Source organism: Puma concolor, chromosome E4 (assembly GCF_028749965.1).
Source record: "Puma concolor isolate L17-30 chromosome E4, mPumCon1.1.hap2, whole genome shotgun sequence".
Lineage (NCBI taxonomy): Eukaryota > Metazoa > Chordata > Mammalia > Carnivora > Felidae > Puma > Puma concolor.
In genome coordinates, this window is record NC_141683.1 from 68,888,231 (window position 1) to 68,910,039 (window position 21,809).

A 21,809-nucleotide genomic window follows, 5' to 3' on the forward strand; every position below is an offset into this window, starting at 1 on the left:
AACCCTTGGCATGGACATTAGCGCCCTGCTGTCAGCACCAGACAGAGGGACCGTGGAGAGAAAGCCTCCAGTGATTTTATGGACGTCTAATACCGGTGAGGGTGGTCGAAGCAGGAAAGGAAAACCACTGGCAACAAAGCCTGGGGACACCCCCCCCCACTTCTGTTTTTTAAAGATTGTAATAGACATTTTAAACCCACAAGTCCAATTACACCCATAAAGTAAACCATGTGAGCTCCTGAATTTATCTGACGAGAAAGACATTTTTGCTTGGATTAGTAAACATTAGTAATCTGAACATACAAATAGTATTTTTACAGGATTTTTTCAATACAAGTCTATTAATTCAGAGTAATGGGATAAGGGAGGGCTTCAGGTGTGTGGCCAGTATAATTTTATTTTTTAAAAAGATGTAGAATTAAAGAAAAAGTCTTTGGTTTCTTCACGTGAAATAGGTACTAAGAGAATTTAAGCCCTAAAGTAAAATTAGTTGGAACATATTTGCGACCTTGTCCTGGTGGCTCCCAAGACCGTTCCAAGGCTGGGCAAGAGCCTGGATACCCCCAGGTTGGCATGAAAGTTAGTTACATATATTCACACGTTACTTGACGAGCAAAGGGGACATTCAAGACAAATGTCATTCTTTTCGGTCTATGTTCGGGGAGGGGGGAAGAACCCAAACCCAAACACTTACTGTACAACAAAGTATTTGACAGTAAGTAACCAAACACATTCAACCGATACCTGACCAAATAGCTGTCTTTTGTGGCCTTAATTGTTAGGATCTGCGACGCAATCACAGAGAGGACCTGCACATCGATCCGATTGAACTCGTCCAAACAGCACCACGCTCCCGACTGAACCAGTCCGAGGAAGAGTCTTCCTATTATCTTGAAAACAATTATTACACAGGTGAACACTCTCCCGGGGCCACGGCTTTTACCCGAACACTCTCCCGGGGCCATTCGGCCTTTTACCCGAACAGGTGCACTGTGCGCGGCTGGTGCTCGGACCCCGCAGGGCAGGCTGGCGCTCTGGGGAGCTCACGGCTCAGCACAGGGGTCCTCACATCCGCTCTCCTGCAGCCACAGCCTCGGGGCCGAGCGGAGGGCGTGCTGCTGCTGGGTGATGCACCCGAGGACCTGCGGGAGCTGGGCCACACTGGGGCGGCCCCCCAGAGCCCCGGCAGGTGCAGGTCGGAGTGCCCGGGGCTCTCGGCGCTCCCGGGAGACTCACGGTCTGGAACCTACCAATGGGTAAATGCTGGCCGCAAAAACAAGTGAAAACTCTGTAGGCCCGGCAGAACCTGTGTGGACGAAGACAGGCTAGGGACCGTGTGAGCTAGGGCATGGGAGGCGGGAGCGCACGTGGGAGCCCCTCCGGGTGGGACACAGGGCCTGGTTCTCCCCACTGGCTGCAGGAATCACATCGTGTCTTTATTTAAAATTTTGATATTTGGTTTATCGTGCGTTTTTTGATTCTAAAAAAGTATTGCATTAAAATATTATTTGATTAGCAGGCTTCCCAGCTCCCCCTCAGGTTTTGCGTGGGCAGGCAGGCGCCTCAGTCCTGTCCCTCCCCCAGCCCTGCTGCCCCCACCGCAGGAAGAGACAAGAGACTACTTCCTAAAGGTCTTAATGATATGGATGCAATCAGCTTGTTTAGGTTTCACTGATATTCTTGATGTGCTAAGTGAGCACAAACTGAAAACGCAAGATCTCCGGATAATGGACTTTGAACTGCAAATGAACTGACTGCCATAAAAGGTAACTGGCCGGAACTTAACATGCAAGACAAAATAGAATGTTTCAAAACTTCAGGTCAATTTGGGACAGGCACAGAGGTACATTAAATTTTAATAAATATTTCAGAATGTTATGAGCTACACCTTAGGTCACGTGCTATCATAACAAGGCTGACATAAACTCAATCCTCCGTATCAACCCTGCCTCACATTTTTGTGTTAATAGCCTCCTTGTTCTTAACGATTACCTTTTCAGTAAATAAAGGTATAAGGTTAGAACTTATAAATTTATATTAATAAAGCAGTACTCTTAATTTCTTAATATAGTCACATCCTATATCAGATTTTGTTTGGAAAAGTCCCCCATTAGAAAGTTTGAAAACCACTGTCTTAGGTAGTTCAACTGCATAATGTTGTAAGTCTCAGTTACGTTAATTTAAAAGAATTAACAGCATTTGCAGTTGCTAACACTCAGTGTCTCTCCAAGGGAAATATTTTCCTTGTTCTTTCAATCCTCCATGAACTATTTCTATGTATGCTATTTTTTTCCTGCATAGATATGAACAGACTTTACCTTATAATCCAAATCCTCAAAACAGGTGAACACCACACAATGTTTGCCTAACGACTGAAAAACAACATTATTTTAGTACATTGCTCAGCTTCTGACGCGAAATACTAATGTTAAAACTTCTAGAGTAATAAAATGTCTTTACTCTTTTGAGAAAACGTTGCAATATAAGCATGCATTACCCACCAAATTTAGAAACACTCAAAACCGAGTGGAGTCTGAATGCGCATACGCTGTTTGTTAAGTTGATCAGTACGTGGAACGCTAAGGTCCTGTTTTTAAAACACACCAACGAGTAACTGAGAAAAAAGCATTCCAGTGACATCGTTCCAGGGACGTCAAACACGTCTTGTGTTCATCAGTTACTTCTCTGTCTCTGTCTCTCACACACACACACACACACACACACACACACACACACACACACACTGCTATTAATCACAAAGACTAGGTAAAAGTCTGTGTGGGGGGCTCAAACAAAACGGGTCACCCTTAAATGAAGGGGGACAAGACCACCGTTCATGCGTCAGCTTGTCCGGTGGAATCCCAAACACGACGCACGCTCGGCGTGCAGAGAGGCCAAGTCCCTGTGCACTGTGGACATTTAAAAATTAAAGGACGAATTATATGAATTAATAAGCATGGTGAGATGTCTGTTAAATGTTAGGAACATCTCAATAGCAGGAACAGTGTGAATTTAAGGTACTGTTAAGGTCTGTGTATTTATTCTGGATACAGAAACCGCTTACCTTTGCTAGATCTTTGACACTCTCTGTTTTGCCCGTCCCGGTGGGCCCAGAGGGGCAGCCTCCGAGATTCAAGAGCAGAGCCCCCGTGAGCGTGAGCTGGCACCTGTTGGTGAGGGGCGTAAGGACCAGTCTGGGGGTACAGCCCAGGTACTCGTAGCCATAAGTAAAGCTGGCATCGCCTTGGGACACGTAGCACAGCTGTTGTTTTTCGTTCCACTGATACTGCAAATGTCTGAGAACGGTATTTTCAATGCTCATGTTATTTGGACAAAACTATTTTTAGTTTTTTTTGCACATGTAGAAACACAATAAAAACTAAAAACGGGATGTTGACTAAAAAACAAGTACAAACATTAAAATAAAAATGACAGGAGTTACAGATCATTCAACGGCTACATCAGACACGAAATATTAGGACTCAGAACTCTACAAGCTTACGAGCACTTTTCCCGGCGAGGAAAATGGCCTTGCTGAATCTTGCCGCTGCTTTGGTGTGGTGTGGGCAGCACTAACGGAGGATTTATACAAGAATGATCCCTATGAAGTTTTTTACAGTTCTCAATAAAAACGTGGCTTATGATATTGCTCATTATAACCAGGACCCTTCCTATAAGGGTAACTGAGGGAAATGCTCTTTGTTCTTAGTATCGAACAAAACCATTGTATTTATCTTATGACCCCGTCAACTGTGTGCTAACTGTAAATCTTGTCTTCTATAAGAGGCTCTGGGTAAAACTTGTGACCAATCTGTAGCTTTACAGTATGTGTTCTTCCCTCCCCCCCATTTTTATCGAGATATCGACATATACCTTTGTGTTAAAGGTGAACACACAACATAACGATTTGATACATGTACATACTGTGAAAGAATCACAATAAATTTAGGTAACATCCTTCATTCACACAGGTATGAACTTCATTTTCTTGTGACGACATCATTTAAGATCTACTGTCTTGGCATCGTTCCAATAAAGAATTGTTAACTACAGGCGCCATGCTATACATTCCATCCCCAGAACTTATTTCTAACTGGAAGTTGGTACTATGATGTCCTTCATCCATCTTCCACCCCAGCTCCATCCCCGGCCTCTGGCAACCCCCAATCTCTTCTCTGTTTCTATGAATTCAGTGTTTTGGGGTTTCCCATATAAGTGGGGTCATAGATTACCTGACTTATTTCATTTAGCATAATGCCATCGAGGCCCATCCATGTTGTAGGATTTCCTTCATTTTTTATGGCTGCGTGGTATCCCATTCTATCCATGTACTACATTTTCTTTTTTAATATTTTTTTAATGTTTACCTATTCTTGAGAGAGAGAGAGAAAGAGAGAGGGAGAGAGGGAAGGAGGGGAGGAGGGGCAGAGTGAGAGAGAGAGACACATAGAATCCGAAGCAGCCTCCAGGCTCTGAGCTGTCAGCAGAGCCCAACACGGGGCTCAAACTCACAGACAATGAGATCATGACCTGAGCTGAAGTCGGACGCTCGACTGATTAAGCCACCCTGGTGCCCCTACATTTTCTTTATTCCTTCATCAGTTAATGAATGTCTTGGCTATTATAAATAATGGTACGATGAACATGGGGGTACAGATATATTTTTGAGATAGTGATTTCATTTCATCAGGGAAAATACCCAGAAGTGGAATGGCTGGATCACATGGTAGTTATATTCTTAATTTTATGAGAGACCACCATCCATTTCCAGAGTACGTACACCAATTTACATCTCCACCAACAGTGTATAAATGTATTTTCTCCACAGCCACAACAAAATTTGTTACTTCTGGTCTTTCTGGTAATAGGCATTGTGACACATGTGAGGTGATATCTCATTGTGGTTTTGATTTGCATTTCCCTGGTGACTAGTCGTGCCGAACAGCTTTTCACATACCTGTTGGCCATCTGCATTTCTTCCTTAGACTGCATGTCTATTCAGTTCCTCTGCCCATTTTTTTAATCAAAAACATTTATTTTGCTGAGTTGTAGTTCTTTATATATTTTAGATCTTAACCCCTTATTAGATTAATGGTTTGCAAATATTTTCTCTCATTGCATAGGCTGCCTTTATTTTATTTAAAAAACTTTTTTTTAACATTTATTCATTTTTGAGAGACAGAGAGAGGCAGAGTGTGAGTAGGGAAGGGGCAGAGAGAGAGGGAGACACAGAATCCGAAGCAGGATCCGGGCTCTGAGCTGGCAGCACAGAGCCCGACGTGGGGCTTGAACTCACGAACTGAGAGATCCTGACCTGAGCCGAAGTCGGACGCTCAACTGACTGAGCCACCCAGGCGCCCCCATAGGCTGCCTTTGAAATTTATTGATGGTCTCCTTTCTTGTGCAGAAGCTTTTGGCTTGATGTAGACCCATTTGTTTATTTTTGCTTTTGTTTCCTTTACTTTTGGTGTCAAATCCGAAAATTATTGCCAAGACCAATAACAAGGAATTTACTGTCCATGTTTTTGTGTAGAAGTTTTATGGTTTTAAGTCTTATGTTCAAGTCTTTAATCCATTTCAGTTGGTTTCTGTGAGGGGCATCAGGTAGGGGTCCAATTTCATTCTTTGCATGCAGCTGTCCAGTTTTCCAAACACTATTTATTGAAGAGACTATCCTTTCCCCATTGCCTATTCTTGGCTCTTTGGTCACAGATTGACTACATATACGTCAACATATATATACACGTATATACGTCTATATGCATGTCTATACATATCTCTCTCTCTATCTATCTATCTATCTATCTATCTATCTATCTATCTATCTCCTGGCTTTCTATTCTGTTCCATTGGTCTATGTGTCAATTTTTATGCTAATACCATAGTGTTTTGATTATTATAGCTCTGTAATATGGCTTGAAATCAGGAAGTGTGATACCTCCTTCTTTGTTCTTCTTTCTCAAGACTGTTTTGGATATTTGAGAGGTCTTTTGTGGTTCCACAGAAATTTTAGGATTTTTTTTTTCTATTTCTGTGAAAATTGCCATTGGAATTTTGAGAAGGTTTGCATGGAATCCATAGATCACTTTGGGTCATATGGACATTTTAACAATATTAATTTTTTTCAATCCTTGATCATGGGTTATCTTTCCACTTGATCCCATGACCCCGGGATCATGACCTCAGTCAAAATTAAGAGTCAGATGCTTAACTGACTGAGCCACCCAGGTGCCCCAAGAGAAAATCATTTTTTTGTCATTGTTAAATAATCACAGTTATTTACTAATGGGATGTGTGTATGTGTTGTGCGCTACATAATTTCTCAAACCTTAGAATCAGATAGTATACTGCCAATCTTGTTTCACGTTAATGTTCATTTAGTGCTTGCCTTTTTTATTAATCAGGGAAACTGTCCAAAACCTAGCTTTGCAAGGATAAGAAATCACTGACCGTTTATCACGTGGTCTCACGTTAAACCTGTCAGTTACTCGGAGCTACTAGTTTGCCTGGTGTCTGACAGGTGTTCTGTATCCCTCCGACTCCTTCAAAAGTTTAACATTTTTTGCTCACTGGTGTCCTGTGAGTTCCCTGTGGTGCCTTAGGTCATGCTGGCCCGTAATTTGGGAACCGTAGCCCTAGAATCACAGGTGCTCTCAGGGTTTATTGGAATCACGTCTTTTCCACTTTGCTTTTCTACATATGCTCTTCCACCCTTGGTTTTCACTCTCCGAGAGTCACTAGCAAAGTAGCAATGACACACTAAACTCTGGGGTGATGGTTCAAAAAGATGACGTATTTCCTTGGGAACTAAAAATGTAGACCGTTATACTTCTGCCAGAAGACGAACGTGTGAGTACGTGTCAAATAGAAAGTACTCAGGTGAAATATACGCAAGTGGTGTTAGTCAAATATTTCGGCCTCTCTGCTCCATTTTCCCTAGAGTTTAAGGAAATTGTCACATCAAAAATAAGGAGATTTATAGTAACGCAGAATTTCTTAACAGTGAGCTTTTCTTAAGAACCAAAGACCTTACGCAGGCAGGACAGTTGTTTTTCCATGAACAGAGGAAACCGTAGAGAAAAATTAGCTCAGAAGTTTGAAACTGCACATTTATCACAGGACTCTTATGCTTGATCTTTTCTCCCCAAAGCCGGTGGTTCTGTTTTTCTACAGTGTCGTGTTTGCACACGAAACACCACGTAAGTGTGAGTACGCGCGCTCCCAGGCTCCTGGCGGGAAAAAGGGGTCCTGAGACCTGACTTGTGTCCCAGAATTGAGCGCGCACGGGGGGGAAGTGGAGACCCGAGGGAGAGCTGCTGTCACGGCCCACTGAGAGCTGCCCTCTGGCTGAAAGGCGAGGGAAAACGCAACCACAGGAAGAAGGAAGCCAGTCCAGGAAGACGGAGCAGAAAGAGGTTCGAACCAAGCGGAAGGACAGTGGAAAGGAGGAAGCAGCAGAGGCACGCAGTATCCAAACCGACACGGTTTGCTCAGAATTTCTACACGTCCTGGAAAAGTAAAATTTGGGTTCGACAAAATCTGACGCAGAGAATTAATTTACCGAGAGGGAGCGCTGGACGAGGGACGAGCTATTTTAGGTGGTGTTGTCGTCTCACCTACTCACCTTGTCCACTCAAAATCATCTGCGCTGAAGACCCCTTTCAGCAGCAGGTCCCCCACTACGTCTCTGCAGTGAACGTACAGCGTGAGCAGCGCCCCCAGGACGGCTTTCGTGCGCGCGTTACCGCAATCCAGCGCCACAAGCTCCGAAATCTCCTCCAGCTGACCCATCAGACCAGCACGGACTTTCTCCAGCTCCTCTCTTGAACGAGAGCTCGCAAAACTTCTGATGCAATCATTAGAAAACATGATCTGGCTCTGAAAAAGAGGTCAAGATGACGAGTGAAGAATAAACTTGATGAATTAAACCAGACGTTTTCATACCACGTGAGTGTGCGCAGTTCACCCGCTTGTATGTATCTGAGAGTAAGACACTGAACTCGGGTTAACGCCTGTGGGGCCCTTGTTTTTTAAGAAGCCGAAATGTATTTACCACCAATATTTATACTTTTGAAATCTTGTGTTTTTTTTTTTTTTAAGTCTATTTATTTCTTTTGAGAGAGAGAGAAAGCATTGAGTGGAGAAGGTGCAGAGAGTGAGGGAGACACAGAATCCCAAGCAGGCTCTACACTGTCAGCACAGAGCCCGATGTGGAGCTTGAACTCATGAACCGTGAGATCATGACCTGAGCTGAAGTCGGACGCTTAATCAACCGAGCCACCCAGGTGCCCTGAAATCTTGTATTCTTAACCACCATCACTAGCCTGAGCAGTAATCCAGGGACAGTGATAATGGTAGAAAACCCCAACAGGAAGTCAGCACCGTTTCCTCAGTTGAACCCAGAAATACTAGTCTTAGAATATGGTGTCTGCAATCATAATTTTCAGGAACTCCGAATAACTTGTTACTTGATCCATTTTCGGACACTCACTCTTACCATAAACGCCAGAGCTGTTTTAAGAAGGCTACTGGATTAACGTCACATTGACCTGGAAGTCGGTGGAGGGGACACGTCAGGAGGCTTGTAGGCTTCTGCCCCATAATGAGATCAATCGTGATTTCGGTCACTAGGATAGTCCTACTGAGGGGGAAGTGTGCTGCGGGTGAGAGGGGACAGTGAATTCGTTTTGGGATTTTATGAATCTGAAGTGCCTAAGAAGCATATAAGTAAGGCTGTGAAGAAATAAATACCGGAATAATTAACATGGAGGTAATCTGTATAGCGAGGCGGTGGGGGGGCTTTTGCCCAGAGCAAGGTCAGAGGGTAGAGGATGGGACACCTGATGCACCCGTCGGTGCTGCTGGCTGACTTTCTTCGAGGATGTGGTAACCCACAGCAGTGGATCAACAGGAGGCTGGACACGGAGGCTCAGGAAGTAGGCGGGAGCAAGTCTGGGCCAGGCAGCAGGGACCGTCATCGAGGCCACAGCACTTAACCAGAGCCAGAAGCCACCGCACTGCTGGGTTTGAGGCATCTATTCAAGATTCCCAGCCTCGGGGGAGAGCATCCAATGGGCCGAGTGCCCTCCCCGGGCTGCAGCAGTGGGGACGGAGGAGGATTTGGTCCCAGCGAGGTGGACCGGGAACCAGATCTTCATTTATTTATGTAGATGGATGGAAGGGAGTCCTCACTCGCTACGGCTTGGATAAACCCACGCTGGGATTCTGGAATTCTGTCGGTGGCCAGAGCGTGCAAACATCTCACCCCCGCCCGCCCGCAGGCGTCTGCCGGGAGAAGGTTCCCAGCCGCGTCACGTGCGCAGGAGAAAGGGAGGCTGTCAACTGTACAGGGAGGAGAGGTGAGCAGTGGGCAGCCTGGGAGAAAACGGGGCAAAGTCTGTTCGGTGATTTAAGCTCAAGCCTATAATAAAGCATTTCTGGAAATGACCCAGCCTGCTTCTCACTGTTAACATTTTCGGAGGACCAGGGACCTGGGGAAGATCTTTTCTTTGTAGAGCGGATTCGATCATTCGAATGCCCGGTAAACCACAGAAACATCCAGATGGCTTCATTACAATTTCGCCGCCTTTGCAGACAACAGCTTCAGCAAGTCCTCGGCCCAGGATCTTAGAGGATCTGATCGATCTTCAGTCAAGGGGACGACAGACGGGACCAAGGGGATTTGACGTCGGAATTCGGGTCCATAATCCCAGGTTCTCTTAACAGAGACTCGGCCGTTGTGGTGGCACAAGGCAGAGTAAAACGAGGTGATGTTGGTCTTACGTTTAACAGAGGAGTTAATAGAGCCACTCGACGACAGTAACTCCTGATGACGAGACTTCCGCCTTCACCACTGCGGGAAAACTACTGTCTCCATGGTTCCTGCAGACCCTCCTCGCCAACGGACACAGAGGACTCTTCAGGCCTCTCTAGAGCATCTTAAAATGACGAGCAGGCACTTTTTCTAGAGGAAAGTCCATCAGATTCCCTCTCTCCTGCCTTGGCTTCCAGGACCCCCTCCTGGGCACTCGATTCCCTCCTTGCACCGCCCCCTCCTTCATCTGTTTGTCACAGGGGGGTGTCCACTGGGGTCTTTCCTCTTCCTTGTCTTTTTCTGCGGGTCCTATACACTCTCTCAGCTTCAGCCATCACTTCACCGGCTCTGCTCACAGGAGCTGCCCGCCTTGGCTTTCTTGGTACCACACGGGCCTTGCGTTTCTTCCTCTTCCCCTTCGAGGTCCAGAATGATGGCTCCCTGCAAAGATATCCAGGCGCTAGTCCCCAGGTGCTTCTGGCACCTCACTTAATTACATCAAGACCTTGAGGTGGAGAGATTACTCTGGATGATCTGTGTGGTCCCGACATGATCACACGGGAGAACTTTTTCTGCCTGCGAACAGAGGGAGGTCAGACGAAGGAGACCGGCCAGAGAGACACAAACCACGCTGGCTTTGAAAATGAAGGAGGGGCCACAAGCCAAGGGGTGTCAGTGGTCTCTAGAAGCTGGAAAAGATGAGGAAAGGGAGGCTCCCCCAGAGCCTCCAGGAAGGAATGTGGCCCGGCTGACGCCTTGATTTTAGCCAGTGGGCCCAGGGGGGCCTGGAACCGGCAGAGCCGCGACGTAATGAACGTATGCTAAGTTTGTGGTAACTCTCTAATGGCGATGGTAGAAAACAAACACAATGCAACAGAGTGACATCCCTAAGAAAATAGTGTGCGATTTATTTTCATTCAACGTTTTCTTATGAAAACATTTAAAAACGTGAAAAGGTGGAATTATAAAACGAATACCCATATACCCACCACCTATGTGCTAATTTTTTGCTACATTTGCCTTCTTGCACATCTGTCCATGCATCCGTCCGTTCGTCCGTCTTATGTTTTGATGCATTTCAAAGTAAGTGGCACATATAAGTACCGTTCGTGATGGTTTATTTCTACATCTTTGCTTTCTTGGCAGTCTAGTTCAAATGAACTTACCACTGTGAGGACCACTTGTCCCGGATGAGACACCACCCACACGGAAAAAGTCTGGTAGCTCCAGTCTTCGACCCCTTGACTTACAAATCTATAAACAAAATGTTTTATTTCCATTATTACATGTGATCATTGTGGCCCCTTAATGATCAAGCGTGACAAGATTTTCCCTTAGGATCCCTAATTTTTTAACTCTAAGTATATGTATGGGATCAAATGCTAGAGATAACAGAGCCTTAATTCATGCATAATGAATATTCCTTAAACTTCTCTTTAATACCACCTGTACGTGTCCAGTGAGGGGCCGCCAAGTTTTGGGGATGGTAAAGCTAGAAGGGGGAGACGACACATATTTAGGTTTGAACTTCATACTATCAGTGACAAAGTCAGCATTTAAAATAATTTGTACAAGGGTGCCTGGGTGGCTCAGTCGGTTAAGCGTCGGACTTCGGCCCAGGTCACGATTCACAGTTCGTGAGTTTAGGCCCCGCGTCGGGCTCTGTGCTGACAGCTCAGAGCCTGGAGCCTGCTTTGGGTTCTGTGTCTCCCTCCCCCTCTCTCTGCCCCTCCCATGCTCATGCTCTGTCTCTCTGTCTCAAAAATGAATAAAATGTTTAAAAAATAATACTAATTTGTACAAGATGGAGTACTGGGCTGAAACCACCAAATGAACTTTAGCAGTAAAGCCTTGCATTTAACTTTAAAAATGAGTCATAATGAAGAAAATAGGATTTATGAAAAATATGTAGAAATTTTTCTTTAAGACTAAGTTCATGTGTGCCATCAGTATATGTCTTCATATTGTATGGTGGGTTTTTTTTCACTCACAGTTTTAAGTTTCTATATAGTCAAATTGATGACTCTTCACATTTTCTCACTGAAATTCTCACACATTTTCTCACTGAAATTAGAAATTCTCAACACTAAATCTGTTTTCTTCTAATACTTCATTTATCAATCTTTAGACTCTGATTTTTTTAAATTAAAAAATGTGTATTTATTTTGAGAGAGAGAGAGAGAGAACCAACCGTGAGATCATGACCTGAGTTGAAACCAAGAGTCAGACACTTAACCGTCTGAGCCCTCCAGGTGCCCCTAGAATTTATTTGATTTTTAAAATGAATATTGATTCTAATTTTTGCTGTAATTGCAAATGGTGTCTGTTTTTATTATTTTCTTCTTTATCATTGCCACTGAGGGCAAATAGGTTTATAGTGACTTTTTATATATTTCAAGACAACATCAGTGGTGAATGTATGTTTAATCAACTAAATTGGTCTTTTATTTCATTTAGTGTTTGTTTTCTTTTGGTTTGTTATTCCATGAACTGTCTTTATTGCTTTTATTCATAACTTTTTGTAGCATGGCTGTATCTCTCAAACAGGATACAGTTCCATTTATCTTTTGACAAGATCTTTTAATTAGGATCATATTCCTATTTTGACCCTCTCCCCCCACCCACTGCACACTGTATTTTCTTTATTTTGTTTCTCCCAGGGTTTGGGAAATATTTATTCTGATTTTTTATAGTCTATAGTGTGAGTGGATCAAGATTTTTGACTTAATAATCCTGTCTTCATCCTGAACCATATTCTTTCAAATGACAGATGAGACGCGAATATTATATATAATACACATATTACATATTTTATACATACACACGCACACACATGCACACCACACTGGACGACAACAAAGTGTGCTCTGGGACACTGACGACGAGGAAAGTCTCTCGCAGACAGACAGCAAACTGGGATTGAATTACAGAAAGAAGAGCAGAGAAACCAAAGAACACCGCTGTCGGGTGCGACAAACACAACAGCACCCGGGGAGCATCTTCGGACGGTCACGAGAGCCGTGACCTCTGCCTGTGTCTCCACCACCTGCCCTGTGCTGACTTCCGGGCGGGGGTGGGGGCGTTGGGAGCGTCCTAGGGTGAATGCTGGAGGGAGCAGCAGAGCAGGGCCCGAAATCACAGCACACACCCTGAACCACGGATGGGGAAGATAAAAGGAACGGAGGGTGGGGGTGGGGAGAGAGGGAGGGAGAGCAAACAAGGGAAGGGGACCCTGGCATTTTCCCCTAAGAGGAGGAAGATCTGAAGCGGGGCTGGAACTCCGGGACCAGCGAGGTGACCCGGGAGGTGACAGAGGGGGTGTGCAGGCTCCGGGAGAGACAGAAGGAATCTGCAGACGCTGAGAGATGAGCCACCACGGACTGGGCCCCGCGTCCGTCCTGCCAACCGCAGCCGTGGCGGGCGGCCCGCTGCGATTACGCACCGGTGTTTGCTCGCCGGGGGATAGGGACTCGCCGGTGTGAGCGTGAATAACCCAGTCTGCCCAGGGGCGCGGTGTGAACGGAGCCCACGCAGCCTCGCGCAGCTCCGTTCCCAAAGCCAGCACACATCCGAGGCTCCGGGACCCGATGCAGGTCACGGGTGGGCGGCGGCTGACGATCGCTCAGCCAGAGGGGAGTGTCACTTCTGAATACGAACCTCACCTGGAGAGACAGAACACTGCCAAGTCCTGCAACACTCGATAAAATAAAAGTAACTTCTCCAAAGGTGAGAGAAGACCTCAGTTTGGGCTGACCTGCAGAATGGTCACGTATCAGAACGAAATCGATGCCTCTCCCAAAACCCGGCAGAAAAGGGCAGACCCTGCATGTCCACCACCCCTGCGCTGTTGTCTCCTGCTCTTGACCCAGGTGTCATCAAGCCCCCACCGAGAGGCCCGCCTGAGGCCACACTGCAGCATCCCAGAAGACATTCCAGCTCTGTCCTGCCCACCTGGTGCTCCGAGGGTCTCTCGGTGTTTCTCCCTGACCCGATCCACTCAGCTCTTCCTCACCAACGCATCGCTTTGGTGATATTTTGGGGGAGCTAGCATTCAACACGTTGGATTTGACCTTAGAAACTAATTCCACTCAGATTAGCATGCAAGTAAGAGAGCAAAATAAAAATATTTGCCACTCACAGATGCTTTCTGAAAAAATTACTTGGAAACATATAGCAGAATGAAACTAAACTCTACAGTGTGAGACGTATGAATCCATCCTGAACAAAAACCAAACCAAACAGACCAAAAAATTACTAACACTAGAGAATTACAGGGAGTTCAATTTGGAATAAAATCCCACATGATTACGGAGGTGACGGGAGGGCATTCTGGAGTGACCATGCACACTGGGGACAAGTCGGATTTTACCACAGGCTTTGACTACATTAACATTTTAAGAGTATTCACCAGGAAAAAGTGTCTCTGACTTTGGCATGTCTACCCCAAAAGAGATGAGGAAACTCAATATAACAACAGTAAGTGAACTCCCCCCACCAAAACCAAGAGCCCAGTCACGAGAAGACATACAACCGGAAACCACGGGAAGGAGCACACAAGAGGGTGCTCGGGGAGTTTACGGAAGGGACTCTGCGGACGTGCAGCAAGGTTAAGGGAGGCAACAGGGGTGGTGAAGCATTTATTTATTAAAAATAGTGCTGGGCATCCAGGTGGCTCAGTCAAGCATCCAACTCTTGACTCGGGCTCATGTCATGATCTCACGGTTTGTGAGTTCGAGTCCTGAATTGGCTCTGCACTGACATCGTGGATCCTGCTTAGGATCCTCTCTCTCCTCTCTCTGCTCCTCCCCAGCTCACACATGCATGTGTGCTCTCTCAAAATAAATAAATAAACTTAAAAAAAAAAAAAAAAAAAAAAGAAAGAGGGGGCCTGGGTGGCTCAGTTGGTTGAGTGACCGACTTCGGCTCAGGTCATGATCTCACAGTCTGTGAGTTCGAGCCCCACGTGGGGCTCTGTGCTGACAGCTCAGAGCCTGGAGCCTGCTTTGGATTCTGTCTCCCTCTCTCTCTGCCCCTCTCTCACTCATGCTCACTCTCTCTCTCTCTCAAAGAATAAACAAATATTTTTTAAAGATTTTTTAAAAGAAAGAAAGAAATGCTAGAAATACGAAAAGGATAAAAATCCACAGAAAAGGAAGAAATGTTTAACACAGTTTTCTAAAAAAAAAAAAGTAAGTGGACCAAAGAATGAACAGGAAAACAAGGAAAATTCAACATAAGGAAATTTGTTATTGTAATTCATGACAACCACAAATCAAAGTTAAAAGAGTATTTGGGATTCTTGATAGTTTCATTAAGAAAACCCTCTGACCTTAATAAACATCCTTTAATTATTAAAAACTCTGCAAACAAGGAATAGAACAAAACTCTTTACTTTGATGAGGGGTATATTCCAGAAATCTAAGCATCGTTACAAATGGAAATACTAGAGATGTTCCCAGTAAAGTCAGGAACAAGAGAAGGATGCTCACTGTCACCTCTGCTTTTCAACACTGTACATCTGTCATCCTAAACAACATGAAAAGGAAGTGACACTTTTCAAAGGACTGTAAAGAGACCTTAGTAGCAGTATTATCATTATTATCAAATGACAAGACTCTCTAATCAGAAAACTCCCAGAGTAACAAGTGGAAATCTGTTGGTCTCTCAAATGCCCAGATGCCTTTTGCGGGGCGGGGGGAGGGGGGGGGCGTCCTTGCCCAGAGGAGTTCCTGCCCTCACACATAAGAGGACATCTGGCCCTTATCACATCACCCCCAGGGAAAAACCAGAGCCAGGGAAAGCCACTGTGGTTATTTATGTAAGTAAATAATAATCTACTCTGCTCTAGAAGCCTTGTGTGGGCATTCAGGATCATATTAATAAATACAGATATTAAAACCTCAAGACCAATAAGTAGCTTTTCTTTTTTTTTTAAGTTTATTTTTATTTAATTTGAGAGAGAGATAGAGAGCAAGGCAGAGAGGGGCAGAGAGAGAGGAGGAGCGAGAGAATCCACAGGCTCCACACTGTCAGCACAGAGCCCGATGTGGGGCTCAAACTCATGAACTATGAGATCATGACCTGAACTGAAATCAAGAGTCAGATGCTTAACCGACCGAACCACGCAGGCACCCCCCAACCAGTAAGTAGCCTTTCTAGAATCGACCACAAATAATTAGAAATGTACAAGACTGCTCTAGTCAAATTAGCTTTACAAGTTCCCACTCTGAGGCTCTTCCTTCAGGAACAGTAGCCAACGACAGACTGAAACGTAAGGAGGAGAACATTATGAAGACTGAACCGAACAAACAGTGTGAGGAAGCAGAAGCCGGGTGAGCTGCGTCTTTTGGAAGCAGGTGGCGATGCCCACCCCAAGTTCAGGTCCGGGCCAGTTTGAAGATAGTTGCGAGTCTCAAAGCACACAAAAACCGCCCAAGTGCGGTCTGTGATGATGCTCTCAAACAGACATTCACACTGTAAAAATGATGATTTTCCATTCAGCCATATGCCATCGTGTTCTATCCAAGCCCATTTCAAAGACTTTACTCCATACATTTCTGCGGATACTTCCCACTTAGATTAATAAATAATTAACGGAGTTTAAAATATATATAATGTAATCTTAAGATTTAAAAATCGTACTCACTTTTTCATCACATCAAACATCCTTTTCTCAACATTTACCAGCCACTGTTCCACGGCACTTCTTACTCGAATTTTCCTATATTTTTTTCAAAAATAATTTGCAAGGAATTCTTTTTATTCATGTCTCGTTCCTTTGATAAGACTGTAGACTAAGTCTTCTACACTTATAACATTCACAGGCCAAAAGATCATAAATCTGTCATTTTGTTTATTCTAGATCTTAATTTGGAAATCTACACGGAAAACATTCCACCTAACTTGAGGAAATCCTGACGTCAAACCAGGGGTTTACAAAATTAAGAGTTTCCAGTAAGATGTGAGCTGACAAAGTAGATAAATTACATTACAAAGCGTTTTTGTATTCCTCCCTGGTTCTTTTCAACAGCCGGCCTGGGGCAGGGCTGGGTTAGGGAGGCTGGTGATGGGAGCACATGGGTGTAGCCTTTTTAGTCAGCTCACATCAGGAAGCACACGCCAAAGGCTGGCTGGCAAACTGGACCAGTGTGGCAGCAGGACCTGGCTAACTTGGGGACATTCACAACGGGGCCCGGGGTCGGGGAGGAAGCAGGGGAAGCAACATGAACAACCCCAAGCAAATTGCCAATCTCCTTCCTAAGTTCCTAGAATAAAACCTCGTGGTGGCATTCAGGACGATAGCAACAAATACAGAAATGGAAAGGTAAAATTCTGCATAGCTACGTTAGTTTTGAAGAAATCATTGGCTCAGCAAACTTCCGTGAAATATCAGAAATGTCCAAGCAGATTATTCAATAAAGAAGTTTTACAGACTGGGAATGCTGAGTCTGTAACCTACAAACCGTACTTGGGCAGCAGAAGGCACTCTCCTTCAGCGGATATGAGCATTATGACGGCAGGGGGCCCAATTTCTTGCTTCCACAGCAGTAACCGTTTTATATTTTCAAAACATTTCGCAAGATGAGGCTATGGACCAGAAACGAATGTCAGCAACGCTGAGAAATTCTGACCTGGTTGGGAAATAGCATCGCTGAGCGTGGAATGATGACATTACCTGTAGACACTCTGGATTTCTGCTATTCGCTATGATGTCGAGAAGTTCAGTGTTGCTGAGAAAGTAAAATCTGGGGAAAATCATTCTTTTAGTTTCAAGGTAGTCCTGTCCAGAACCAAAAGAAATGAGAGTTCATAATCTATGATTAATCATGCTAGGACTCACTTCCCCATTCGGGCCTCTGTTTACACGCAAAACCCACAGTATTTAACTTGCAGTGTGCAGACTACCAGTAAAAGGGTGACCCGTGCTCGATCTATGCTTCAATTGCTAAAAACAATTCTTTTTTTTTTTTTTTTTTTAAATGTTTTATTTTATTTTTGGGACAGAGAGAGACAGAGCATGAACGGGGGAGGGGCAGAGAGAGAGGGAGACACAGAATCGGAAACAGGCTCCAGGCTCCGAGCCATCAGCCCAGAGCCCGACGCGGGGCTCGAACTCACGGACCGCGAGATCGTGACCTGGCTGAAGTCGGACGCTTAACCGACTGCGCCACCCAGGCGCCCCTAAAAACAATTCTTAATAAACAAAACCAAAACAAATGAAAATAAAAGCAAAAGTCCCGCAGGTGAACACATGCGCACAGACACCACTCACAAAGCGCTGTGGGCCCCCAGGCCCCACCTTTCTGCTGTTGCCCGACCCTGTGGTCCCGTTGAGGACAAGGTCCCTCTGCCGGTGGCCCCCCTGCTAATGGACTGACAGGGATGCCGCTCTCCTGTTTTCTTCATCCCTCCGCCACTCATGACCATTTGCTTCCAGGACTGCTGTGGAGCCCATGCTCCCCAGCCCCTCTCCCCTCCCACTTGCCACTGTACTTCCTGCCCGGCTGGGCACCTGCTCCGTGGCTCCTGTCACTTCCCTGTGTCCCACACCTACGCGTCCAAATGCTGATCGAAGATGTTCATTTGACTGCCCCATAAGACTTAGATTTCCAACATGTACAGAATTCACTTGTTTCCACGCAAGCCTCCTCCCCCTACTCCCTATCCCTGCGGTGTAATCACTTTCCCCTCCCGTGGCCATGACCCTGGGCCTCTGTCCTCTCTCCTCCACACACCCACCTGAAGCTCCCGGTCCACCTTCTTTCATCCTGACCATCGTCCCCCCTCAGTCCCCCCAGGACTTCTAGCCTTGTAACTGGTTTCTGTATATGTATTCCCACTGCCCCCGATCTAGACATACTCTGTGCTCCCTTCTACGGACACATTTCTCAAGCAAGTCATTTTACTCCCCCAGTCAAAATCCAATGACATTCAAGGCCCTTCGTCATCTGGTCCTGCTTCCCGGAGAATCTCCCCTTTCCCCTCTTGCCCCTTTGCGACCGAGGCATCCTCTGTACCAACCCATTGACAACTCCCGAACGTGCCACACTTGCTCGTGTTCTTCCCCCTGGCCTAGGGTGCTCCTCCCAGCCACCCCCTCCCGGACTCTTTCACCTGGCTAACTCACACACTTCTTCCCAAACCCAGGTGAGTTCTCACTTCTCCCAGGGCAAGGGGTGAATCTCTCTCCTTTCATGTGACCGTACCATCCAACCCATCACAGCATACATCACATGCTAGCATCTCTCTACTCTGGTTCCTATAATAGATCTCGAGTTCTGTAATAGGAGGGGAGGATGTGGGGAGTCCCAGTATGCAGCTGCAGTGCCTGGTATGAAGCAGGTGCTCAATACATGAATAAATGGAAAATCCCCGGTTGGTAATGATGCTTAGTAATAGTCCAAAGATGCGCTAGAAATAATGAGAAGACTTATTTCAGTCCCTACTCGGTAAACTTGCTATTATTAACCAGATCCCTCTGGGAGGGGCCTCAGATCCTGGATTCATATAGCAGAAGGTCTTCCTGGGCAGAGAACTTTCTATAGGCTGAAACTGCCATATGTAGGTATTCTGGAGAGGTCATTCCAACCACTGTGAATTGTGTTCAACAAGGAGAAAGAGATAAAAAACTGGAAAGAGATCTTGGCTTATGAAGTGAATATATTCACCCCGAATCTCAAATATTAAAACCTGATATTTAAAAAATATGTATGTCTAGATGACAATTTAATGTTCTGGCAAAGGTGTTTTTTGTTTTGTTATTTGAGATAGAGAGAGAGAGATGTAGAGAGAACACATGCCAGGGAGGGGGCAGAGGGAGACAGAAAGAATCTTCAGCATATTCCGCACTGAGCATAGAACCTGACGTGGGGCTCGATCTCACAAATTGTGAGATCAGGACCTGAGCCAAAACCAAGATTCAGATGCTTAATCGACTAAGCCACTTAACCTAGGTGCCCCTGGCAATTTAAATATACGGAATCAATAACTTACTTTATAAAATTATCAAACTAGGACTTCTAGGGATGATGGCAGAGTAGGAGGACCCAGGCTTGCCCCACTACCCAGGTACACCTAGGTAACACCCACGTCAGCATATATAACTCAGAAAATGACACAAAGACTGGCAGAACAATCCCCCCCCCCCCGCCCAAATAAATGTAGAGAAGAGGTCACAGTGGGGAAGAGAGGAAGGGCAGAGAGGTGCTGAGGACCTAAATGGACCTAGGAGTCTGTCTGCAGGAGAGAGTGGGTGCAGAGAAGGGAGAGAAACAGAGCCTCTCATGGGGAGCCAGCATGAGAAAAATAAATCCCCATAACATCTGGCTTGGAAAATGAGACAGGTCAAATTTCACAAGTTCTTACAACCAACAGGACTAAAAAATCTAGAATTTTAAAAATCAGTAGCTGTGCTGGAGAGACAGAGATCAGCGAGGGAGTTCTCCAGGAACAAAGTTGCTGCAGGTACCATTTCCCGCCCTTCCCCCCAGCCTAGATATCCTGACACCTCCCGGAACTAACTTGCTAACGGCAACTCCCCTTACTTGGGTGTGTACAGTCCCCCTCCAGCCAGACCTCAGCTCTAGGTCCCCTCCCACAGCACACCTGCACAGACCACGGTAGCACAGTGCTCCCATCCATGTGCATGCTGCGGATCCACCCTGTCTAATACGCTCGTGACCAGATCCCATCGAAGCAGCACCACAATCCTGGCAGTGTGCGAGCAGCCCAGACAGGGGCCACGCCACTCCACAGTGAGTCCCGCCCTTGGGAAAGGGGAGGATAACATACACACCAGTCTGACCGTAGCCCCAGCGGTGGGCTGGGGGCAGACATCGGGTCTGACTGCGGCCTCGCCCACCAATACGAGTTTCTCCGGACCACACAGGGGAAGTGCCCTGCAGTTTGGAGCTACCGCATCTCTAGCAAACTCCTGGTCTGATCCGCCGCGCCCCAGACCGACCCGCTAACCGCACAGGGACGGGACCCTGCCCACAACAGGCAGAGCCACTGCAGACGACTGGATGGAAGGTGAACACAGTTTGGCCACAGTAGGACACCCCTGTAGCAACGCACAGAGGGGACACCCTTGAAGCGCCGTTTTCCGGTGAACAGGGGACACTGCACCGTGGGGCGCTACAGGACCTCGTCTTCCTAAGGCCACTGCTTTAAGTGCGGGAGACGCAGCTGACTTTGCTAACAGAGACACAGACGCAGCAGTAGACAAAATGAGGAGACGGAGGAATAGGTTCCAAATGAAAGAACAGAACAAAATCACATCAAGAGAGCTACATGAAAGAAAGATAAGTAATGTGCCTGACAGAATTTAAAGTAACCATCATAAATGACTGGACTTGAGAAGACAGTGGGGCATCTCAGTGAGACACTCAACAAAGATAGAAATCAGAGACGAAGAAGACAACTGAAGTTAAAAATACACGAGAGAGCATACATAGTAGACTAGAGGAAGCAGAAGAATGGATCAGCTACCTAGAGAACAGAGTAATGGAGAGCAATCAAGCTGAACAGAAAAGAGAAAAAAGAATAATAAAAACTGAGAACAGGTTAAGGGAATTCAGAAACACCAGGAAGCACAGTAACATTCACATTACAGGGATCCAGAAAGGGAAGGGAGAGAAGGGGGGCAGAAAATTTATTTGAAGAAATAATAGCTGAAAATTTCCCAAATTTGGGGAAGGAAACAGAAATTCAGATCCAGGAGGCACAGAAAACCCTTAACAAACCAACCCACAGAGGTCAACACCAAGACACATAGTAATTAAAAAGGCAAAAAGTAGTGATCAAGACAGAATTTTAAAAGCAGCAAGAGAGAGCACATGGGTGGCTCAGTCAATTAAGTGTCCAACTTCAGCTCAGGTCATGATCTTGCCATTTGTGAGTTCAAGCCCTACGATGGGCTTTGGGCTGTCAGCACAGAACTCACTTCAGATCCTCTATCTCCTTCTCTCTCTGCCCCTCGCCTATATTCTCTCTG

General features: G+C 45.7%; 1 protein-coding gene across 1 annotated transcript in view; it reads right to left on the reverse strand.

Moving 5' to 3' along the window:
• DNAH14 (dynein axonemal heavy chain 14) overlaps positions 1 to 21,809 on the reverse strand; it is a 334,473-nt gene that overhangs the window by 191,530 nt on the left and 121,134 nt on the right. Inside the window, exons 24-31 of the mRNA XM_086693941.1 lie at positions 17,490 to 17,594; positions 17,283 to 17,401; positions 16,461 to 16,535; positions 10,981 to 11,068; positions 7,625 to 7,878; positions 3,065 to 3,296; positions 2,319 to 2,372; positions 745 to 890 (exon numbers count right to left, since the gene is read on the reverse strand). Coding sequence (XP_086550067.1) covers positions 745 to 890; positions 2,319 to 2,372; positions 3,065 to 3,296; positions 7,625 to 7,878; positions 10,981 to 11,068; positions 16,461 to 16,535; positions 17,283 to 17,401; positions 17,490 to 17,594 — 1,073 coding nt within the window. The remainder of the gene's footprint in view (positions 1 to 744; positions 891 to 2,318; positions 2,373 to 3,064; positions 3,297 to 7,624; positions 7,879 to 10,980; positions 11,069 to 16,460; positions 16,536 to 17,282; positions 17,402 to 17,489; positions 17,595 to 21,809) is intronic.